Source organism: Lactuca virosa, chromosome 7 (genome assembly GCF_052849685.1).
Source record: "Lactuca virosa cultivar CGN04683 chromosome 7, Lactuca_virosa_CGN04683_v6, whole genome shotgun sequence".
Classification (NCBI taxonomy): Eukaryota; Viridiplantae; Streptophyta; class Magnoliopsida; order Asterales; family Asteraceae; genus Lactuca; species Lactuca virosa.
The window spans coordinates 204,209,677-204,219,775 of NC_136432.1; the positions used below are offsets into that span (position 1 = coordinate 204,209,677).

Below are 10,099 nucleotides of genomic sequence, written 5' to 3' on the forward strand. Positions count from 1 at the left end.
TATTTACAATGGTTTAAGCCGCAACCATTAAATCATACATGTATATTTTCGATCCGCAAAAAGATTGCATTTGCTACTATATAATACTATATAACTTATAATAATTTTATAAGTATAATTAACACATTAAACAATCGACATTTATTTATTAAAAATAAATATAAACTGAAATGGGGTGTTACACAAATATAGGAACATATGTTGTCATTTTTACTGTTATATATCTTATACTTTAATATTTACCATTATAGAAACATATTTGTGATGTTTTATCAAAATAATTATTTTTGACTGAGAGAACAAATAACCACCTAACATTTTACTTATCTTTTTAAAACTATTTTAGATATGAATTATACTTATCAATCATACACTTAACGACATAGGTCCATTATTATATGCAATGATGGTTTGCAAATTTATAATTAATGAGTATGTTTTTATCATATAAATTATTTTGTCTGTTCGTTTAATTCAAATTTATATTGCAGCATAAAATAATGATTTTTTAAATATATACATATTAGATCAGATATTCGTAACCATGTATATATTAATTTTCATTAATCATTATAAATTTACATACAAAACTTTTATCTTTGTAAATAAATAGTTTTTTTTTTTCAAAAAATATTTGATTACTCATTATGATTGAAATTACCAGTAGTGATTTTCTTTCACAACTGTGGTTTCTACAGGCATTAACCTAGTGTGTGTCTATATATATATATATATATATATATATATATATATATATATATATATATATATATATATATATATATATATATGAAAATTAAATATACATTATATCCTTCTATATGCTTAGATACCCTACCCCATCATACTACGTTGTTTAATATCATATTTGCATTTTAATTGTCTACGGTTGTCAAACTTCAATTCATAACTTAATTTACTTACATGATTTTCGGACTTTGACCATTATCTTCTTCCTATGTCACATCTTTCTGTCGACAACCTCTCGGAGGAACATATTCTACCGTTGCAAATGAAAATGATGTTGGAGGAAGATTATGACGAATGCCCGAAAATGTTAGACATCAATCAAAATTTGGGGTTGGAGTTTAAGAACATTGGACAATTTGAATTAAAACTATATATATATATATATATATATATATATATATATATATATATATATATATATATATATATATGTGTGTGTGTGTGTGTGTGTGTGTGTGTGTACACATACAAAAAAAACCTAAATACAAATTAAATTATAGGTAAATTAAAAATCAAGTAGTAAGGGTAATATAGTCATTTTATGTTTCGCAAATGATGAACTATGCAAATTTAAACTAACCAGGGTTGAAGCGTGCAAGTTTATAACAAATGATAGTCTCTTCGAATTAATTATTGAAAATATGGAATGAAATGATACGTTGTTGCATGAGGGACGATATGTTTAATTTACTCTATATGGATGCATGACAACAAATAAAAAAAAAGTATGGTATATAAAAGAGAAAGGTTATAACTCGGTATGCCTATTCACCATGTCACTAAAGGAAATGAAGTGAAAGAAAACTAAGGTATCTAATATACTGGTATAAAGGTATTTAATGTACTCAAAAATTGAAGATGTCCTCAAGGAGATCAGTAAATTTATACAACTAAACAATGGCTATACAACAAAGAATTTACAAGCAACTTGGAAACATAGCCTTTTCCAACATCAAACTATTGACTTCTAATATATTGTTGTGATATTCCAACAACGAGAGCACAAGTATATAAGTTCCTTCATTTTGAGTTAAAAAACTAACAACACCGATATTTTGATACTTCCTTGTCTTAAAGATCATGAAGTATAAGCAACGAGCTCCCTAGTTTATATCTCATATATTCCTTTTCCATACCGGAATTTCACATCATGATGTATAGTGCACAAGAATAGAATCATTAGAAAAAAGCATGTTAACGAGTTATTCACAATAGACCATCTACCGCTCAAAAGCCTTGTTAATTATTAATTCGGAATCAAAAGTCTTAAAGCTCAACGCGATACTGTGTCCCTCAGCTCAAGTGGTTGAGGATCTAGTCTAGTCTAGTCTGGTCTTGTAATATAAAAGTGGAGTCGATTAGAGAATAAATGTGTCTATCCTAAAAGAAATTATTCCATTAGAAAACATGGAGTCATTGATTTACATAAAAAGAGGAGAATTTTTCCTGAATACCATTAATTTATTGAATTGGGTTTTTCCCTTTAACTGATAATGTGATAAAAATTATTATATAACTAATTTCCCTTTTATTAAACTCCATTTTATGGTGTGAACAGAAATCACGACCTTGAAGGGGAATACATGTGAAAAGCAGAGTAGGACCTGGTTTGGGCTATGTAATGAAACCAGCATATGCAAAAAGCAGTGCATAGAGTGGGAAGGTGCAGAATATGGAGCTTGTTATGAACATGATACTAAATACATGTGCTTTTGCTACTTCAACTGTGATGCACAGACGCCTCCTACAGAAGAGAGTCGCCTCCTCCCTCTTGACAATTTAATCGTACCCACTATGAATCTTCCTTGAATAGGAAGCATTATATAAAGGAATTCGTATTGATGATTTCTTTTATTTTTTATTACATTAGGATATATTTTCCTTATGTTTGTCTAGTAACTTGCTTGCTTCCAAAGATTTCTTGTGCATAAAAAGAATCTCGTAGCCTTCAATAAACAGTTAGTCAAGAAAGCAACTACTTCAAATCTTAAACCTTTTATCCATTTCTTTACGATATCATAGTGGGTCTTTTTATCTGTTAAAATGTTAAAAACGAAGCCATGACGAATATAGGTGAAGCCGCCACCTCTGGAAGCTCCACAAACCTGTCAACCAATCCCAATTCACCAATCTACAAACACCTAGATGACTACCAAGGACAAATAATCGTAAGCGAATGCCTAAATGACAACAACTATTTAGATTGGTCATGAGAGATGAAAGATTTCCATTTTTAAAAAAATACAGGTTTGGCGTTATTGATGGTGCCTTAAAACAACAGAAGGAAGGATAACAATCAAGAGCATGGCAATGCAACAACGCAGTTATCAAAAGTTGGTTGACCACCATGGTGGAGAAATATATAAGAAATTGCCTAAAGTGTACGAACACGGTGAACGAGTTCTGGCATGATTTCAAGGAGAGTTTTGGAAAATAGAGTGCTCCATGCACATATGAAGTAAAACAAAAACTAACAACAATAAAGCAAGAAAACTTGTTTATGTCAGCATATTTTACAAAAATGAGATGAGTTTGGAATGAAATCCAATCCGTCTCACCTTTGACAAGGTGCGCATGTGGATGATGCTCATGTGATCTTGGGAAGAAACTCCTGGACGCCATAGAAAAGAAATGTATCTATTATTTTTAAATGGGACTTCAAAAACTTAGATTCTCAATAATAAAACCAAGATCAAATCTGAATTTTCATTCATTGAAAAAACATATACGATTAGGGGTGAGCATGGAGCGGTTCGGTGCAGTTTTTGGCCAAAACCGAACCGAAAACCGCAACTTCGGTTTTTTGAAGTTTATAAATCGCACCGTTTGGTTTTTATGCGGTTCGGTTTTTGCGGTTTTTTTTTCGGTTTTTTGCGGTTCGGTTTTTTCTTTGCGGTTTTTTGTCAATTTTTTTATTTGGTTTTTTTTTGCCTTTTTACTAAAACTCACGTAACTCAACGAGTCAGTTTAACTCGGATGAGAAGTGTTAAATCATTTTTTGAGAAACTTTATGTAGAGACGAGGAGAGCCAAAATTTTTATCCCCAGCAATGTGCGACTCCTCAAAGATGTGGGTTAAAATCCATAGACTTGACTCTCTTATATGAAATGTGAAAATGATAAAGGTTTTATCTCAAATGCGATGAGGTATACTCTTATAAGGTTGGCAAAATTAAAGCCCAAATGATATCTTCGAGATGAACCGATGCCACCACCTCTTGGTTTGAAATCAAATAGCATAATCACTCATCCAACATGCTTCTAATGTTTGAATATAATACGACTTAAATATAATATTTGTTTCACAGGTACATACGATAATATCATTTAATGTATTCATAAAAATGATACTATCATCACTAGTTCTTTTAATATTAAAATGTTAAAGAATATAATAAACATTAGTTGTTCTTGTCAGAAGATGATTGTATATTTTTAAGCATACATATAGTGATATTTACAAGAACAAATAATGTTTATTATATTCTTTAACATTTTAATATTAACAAAACTAGTGATGATAGTATCATTTTTATTGTCATCGTCTTTATGAAGTTTTAGATTTTGGTCCATAGGAAAAGCACTAGGGCGACTCACTTCAATTCCAGAGTCCTTCAAAATATCTAAAGTGTACTTGCGTTGACTGATAACAAAACCTTCAGCTGATCTGGCCACCTCAATGCCAAGAAAATATTTTAACGGTCCTAAATCTTTAATGCTAAATTGTGTTTGGTAAGTATGCTTTCACCTCATTGAGTCTTTTATCATCATTCCCCATCAAAAGAATGTCATCAACGTAAATAAGAGCAACAAGATGTATTGAGCCTTTCTTGAAGATGAACATGGAATGGTCAGCCTTAGATTGCCTAAAACCATTTCTCACAAGCGCCTTCGTGAATTTTTTATACCAATTTCTGGAAGCTTGACGTAACCCATAAATAGATTTTTTGCAGTTTGCAGACCCGATCTTCACCTGTTTTTTTAAGACCTTGAGGAATTGTCATGTAGACCTCCTCATCTAAATCACCATGCAAGAATGCATTGTTTACATCCATTTGGTGAACAAACCATTGGCTTTTAGAGGCGACCTCCAAAGCACATCGAATTGTTACCAATTTTGCAACTGGTGCGAACGCTTCATGAAAATCTATTCCTTCAATCTGTGTATATCCTTTACCACTAGTCGTGCTTTGTAGCGCTCAACTTGAACATCTGGTTTATATTTAATCTTGTATACCCATTTCGAATCAATAGGTTTCTTTCCCGGTGGCAGTGAGGCAAGAATCCAATTTCCATTTTCTTCAAGGGCCTGGATTTCTTTGCACATGGCTTCACGCCAATTAGGATCTGTAACAGCTTGCGAAAAACTTTTAGGCTCATCATGAGACGTGATGGCCGCAAGATAAGCTTGATGAGGTTTAGAGAATTTATTATAGGAGATAAAATTAGAGATCGAATGTACCGTGGAGGAAGTGGGGGAACCTGATGTAGGAACGGTAGTGGAGTCTGATGTAGGAACGTTGGAGTGATGATCAAGAGATGGTGGCAGTTCTGTGATTAATTCATTTAGATGTTTCGGTTTGCTTTTGGTCCTGGTACTTCGCCAGTTTTCTTGTTGAGGTGTTTGCTCAATCCGGTCTAGAGATGTGCTACGAGACGAAAAATTTGTCTCTTCATGATTCGTAACGACATCCTGATCAGCGTTTTGATTGTTATTATCATGATCAGATCCACTAGTTGAGTCAGACGGTTCTTCAATGGTGTTAATCTGAACTTCAGGTTCAACTTGCTTCTTGAAAGTTTGTAATCTTTCATCCAAATCATTGACTTCCATTTGCATTCTGTTAATGTTTTCTGGAAAGCATGTGTCATCCACATTCTTGTTGATCTTGTAATCATTTCTAAACGGGAAAATATTTTCAATGAAAGTGGCATTGCTACTGATGTAGGTCTTCTCTTCCTTTATGTCGAAGAATTTGTATCCCTTTTGACCCATTGGATAGCCCAAAAAGACACAAGGTTTGCCCTTCTCACGAAATTTGTCTCGTTTCCCCACACTGTCATGTACATAAGCGAGACAACCAAATACCTTGTGATGGTTATATGAAGGAATTTTTCCAAGAAGCATTTCATACGGAGTCTTGCTTTCAAGAACCTTTGTGGGCAGCCTATTAATGATGTATGCTGGAGTCAAGACACAATCTCCCCAAAATTCGATCAGTAGAGATGCTTGAAATCATAGCGCACGACCCATTTCCAAGAGGTGTCTATGTTTTCATTCTACCACGTCGTTTTGTTCCGGTGTATAGGGACAAGATGTTTCCAAAAGTATGCCACATTCCTTATAGAATTCAAGCATAACTCTTGAGTTGAATTCCAAACCATTGTCAGTTCGTATCCTTTTCACTTTCTTATCAAATTGTGTAGTTATCATATTGCAAAAGAATTTCAAAAAATAGCTAGCTTTAGATTTTTCTTTCATCAAATAAACCCAAACTCCTCTACTACAATCATCTACTATAGACAAGAAATAATGTTCTCCATTCAAAGTAGCATTTCTATATGAACCCCAAATGTCAACATATATTAACTCAAAAATCTCATAAGTCTTGGAAAAACTAATTGGAAACGGAAGTTTGGTTTGTTTTGCTCTAACACAAGAATCACAAAACTGGTTACAATTACCTACATCTACTTGTTGTAATTTTTGTAAAACTCCCTCTGACGCATGACCAAATCTTTTGTGCCACACCATCTCTTTGCACAAAATTGCTACCGCCACCTTGCTCTCTTTGAACGAGTCCAAGTAATACAGTCCTCCACGTTCCTTACCCGTCCCAATTAGGTTCCTCGAACATAAGTCCTGAATGTAACATGTTTTGGTAAGAAAGTTAGTGAGCAGTTCAAATCATTTGCAAGCTTACTCACAGATAACAAGTTGCAATTAAACTTTGGAATATTTAACACATTTTTCAGATCAAACCCATTTGGCAAATGAATATTTCGAACATGTTTAACTAGTATAGATGCACCATTAGGAATAGTAACCGAAGAGTTATGTCGATTAGTTTTGACAGTTTTTAACTAATCTTAATGAGGGGTAATATGGTCACTATCCCCTGAATCGATAATCCAAGAAGTTTGTTCTTCATTCTTACCAGTCATGTAGGCTTTGGAATTAATCTTACCACTCATATTAGCTTTGGGATGATCATCAACTGTTTTGGCAGCCTTTAGCATTTTCATAAGGTTGGAATACTCTTCCTTTGTGATCGTTTGGTGACCAACATCTTTTGTAACAACAACAACCTTAGCTTGCGTCCCTTGTTTTCCTGTTTGGTTTCTCAAGTTTGTGGTTTTTCTGCTCCACCATTCTGGATAGCCAATTATCTCAAAACAGCCATCTATCACATGTCCTGTTTTTTGACCATGTGTGCACCATTGGTCTTCATTCCTAACAATTTTGTTGTGATTATCTTCTTTAACTTTCAATTGTGAACTAGTTTTACCAGATTGACGAGAATTGTACTTTCCTACTGCTTGGAATGCCGAGGATTCTGAATTAGTATTACGTGCATTACCGATTTGTCGTTGTTGTTCGTCTTCGCTGACAAGGTGATATGCAATATTTAGAGTGGGAAGTGGGCTGCTACTGAGGATTTGAGTTCTTACTGCATTGAATTCTTCATTCAATCCCATAAGGAAGTCATATAAACGTTCCTTATCACGAAGTTTGGTGATTTCCTTATTAATTTCACACTTGCACCCGGTACATGAACACGACGGGATTTGGCTGATAGATTGAATCTCGTCCCACACACCTCTTAACTTCGTGTAATAGGAGGATACGCTCAAGTTGTTTTGTTGTATGCTAGTGACTGCATGTCGAAGTTCATATGCTCGTGGAGCGTTTTCTTTTCCAAACCTCTCCTTGAGATCTAACCAGATATCACGAACTGTTACAACGTATTTCACACTGTTCTTTATTTCTTTCTCCATGGAGCTCACAAGCCATTTTCGCACCATCGCGTTGCATCTCCTCCAGTTGGTTAAGTCTACAGAATCTTCCTGTGGCATGAGTAGTGTTCCATCAATCAACCCTATCTTGTTCTTGGCAAAAAGAGCATTAGTCGTCTTGTTTTCCCAATCATTATAATTCCCATCCCGTAGGAGGTTTTCTCCTACAAAATTTTGTCCCGGGTGATCAGAATTTGTGAGGAAGTAGGGCGAAGATATGTCAAGAACCGACTTGTCTCCTCCTATGGAGGACTCCGGCTTGTCTCCGACTGCCTTTATTATCGAGCACGAGGATTGTATTCCCAGGTATTACTCTGATTCCATAATAAAACCAACATCAAATCTGAATTTTCATTCATTGAAAAAACATATACGATTACAATAAGATCCTTTTCTATTTAAGGCATCCTTATCAGATAAGGAAACCAGGTATACTAAGATAACGATAATCGTTTTTAACAAGAAATAATCAAAAGATAATGACATAAATTTAAATCTCAACAAAACTGATGCCAATAATTGGAATTGGTTACCATTTAGTAGCAGAAGATGAACAACAAGGAAACGTTACACTCTCAACAATATGATAGTTGAAGCCCGTTACTTATTAGATTTGAGGGCAACTAAATCTTAACACAAATCAGCTCGACGGAAAATGAGGCAATAAAGAGGTCATAAAGTGCACACACTATAGGAAAATCGATCATACTATTCATGACTACATGGAAATTATTGGATACCTGGATTGGTGGGACATACGCCAATAGAGGCCGGTTAATGATCTGAAGACAACTTCAAGGATAAAGCCTAAGGTAGTGGAGGCGACATGGAAACAAGTCTCATTCCATGGCTTAGCATCGAATAGTACAAGAAACCAATGAAACAAATTAAGTGATATGTAGAGGTAAGAAGTCAACATGGCAAGTAAGATAAATGTTAGCCTACCATGGATAATCGTCTCTCGAGGCACAAAACATTAGGGGTTGCAATTTATGACACAACACAAAACGAAATTGGGACTAAACTGAAGTTCGAATTCGTGTTCGTGTCGTGTTTGTGTCAAGTGTAAAAAACACGATATCGTGTCGTGTCATATTTGTGTTAAAAATTCGACACAAAATTGAGACGATTTAACATTTGTTTTGTCGTGTTTATTGTGTTATGCATGATTAAATATAAATTAAATAAACTAATTGTTATATTATATTCTCTTTTACGTGTTGTGTCGCGTTTTTTGTTTTTTTAATTGCTTCGTTTTCGTGTTAGTTAAAAAAACATGACACCGTGTTGTGTCGTGTTCGTGTTACATAAAACATTGTCATGTCGTGTCAGACAAAAACCCGACACGATGACCTGATTTGTCACCCCTACATAACATATTGAATGTAATGACTCAATTCTATCTAGTGTAATATATTCAAATGGTGGGGGTACTGATTATTCTTTCAAACAACGGTAATATTCTAGTGAAAGGATTTAAGAGTGCATATTTGCCGAACCTTTTAAATCTAGATGATGTATAATATATTCCCGATTTTAAATGCAAATTATTATTGGTTAGCAAGATTAGCAATAATTTTACCTATTTTATGACATTGTTTTCGTATTTTTGCTATATACATGACTTACACTCGAGGAAACATATTTGAGTAGGGAGATGTAAGAATAGTCTATAATACAATGTGGAAGTGATTGACAAAAAAGAAACACTCATGGATGTAACGATGAATTTATAAATTTGATATAGAAGACTAGGTCAAATCTTAAACTCCAAACATCATCAAGTTAGTTCAAAAATAGTGTAGTTCAAATTGAACACTATGATTCTTGCGTAAGAGCAAAACAATTTGGATTACATTTTTCTAATAATTCAACCAAAACAAATTTTAGTTGATTAACAAGATTACTAAGAATTGTAATTTGTTAGGAAGATTACCAAGAATTTTGAACTATTTTTTGACGTTTCTTTCCATATTTTTGCTATATACAAGACTAACAACCGTGGAAGTTGATTGGAATGGGAAGTTGTAAGAATAGTCTATACAAAATTGCAGTGATAGATAAGAAAACAACTGATGAGTTTTGGGAAGCTAAAATTAATCTTTTTATAACACAATTTGAAGCGGAAACAAAAGTAAAATTTAAAATAACTATTAATTTTATATTATTTTAATAAAACTACCAAGGATCTATTTACATTATATTAGAAAGATTATGAAAACCATAGGATGTTAAAAACAAATCCTTTGAAGACCTTGATCTCACTTGGTTTTGGGGAGTTGATGAAGATGACAAAAGCTCGAGAAAGAGTTTCTCTATAATGTATGTACCAA

General features: G+C 33.6%; 2 protein-coding genes across 2 annotated transcripts; both read right to left on the minus strand.

The window, feature by feature from the left end:
• Nucleotides 1–4,896: 4,896 nt before the first annotated feature.
• On the minus strand, nt 4,897–5,877 carry LOC145127477 (uncharacterized). Its single transcript, XM_079062666.1, has one exon. It carries the CDS (start codon nt 5,875–5,877, stop codon nt 4,897–4,899), a length of 981 nt encoding a protein of 326 aa, XP_078918792.1.
• A 962-nt stretch (nt 5,878–6,839) lies between these two features.
• LOC145127478 (uncharacterized) lies at nt 6,840–7,826 on the minus strand. Its single transcript, XM_079062667.1, has one exon. The coding sequence runs from the start codon at nt 7,824–7,826 to the stop codon at nt 6,840–6,842; it is 987 nt and encodes a 328-aa protein (XP_078918793.1).
• Between the last annotated feature and the right edge of the window lie 2,273 nt (nt 7,827–10,099).

Coding starts and splice junctions, on each gene's coding strand:
- LOC145127478 (XM_079062667.1), bottom strand. CDS start 7,826: ATGCCACAGGAAGATTCTGTAGACTTAACCAACTGGAGGAGATGCAAC.
- LOC145127477 (XM_079062666.1), bottom strand. CDS start 5,877: ATGCTTCTTGGAAAAATTCCTTCATATAACCATCACAAGGTATTTGGT.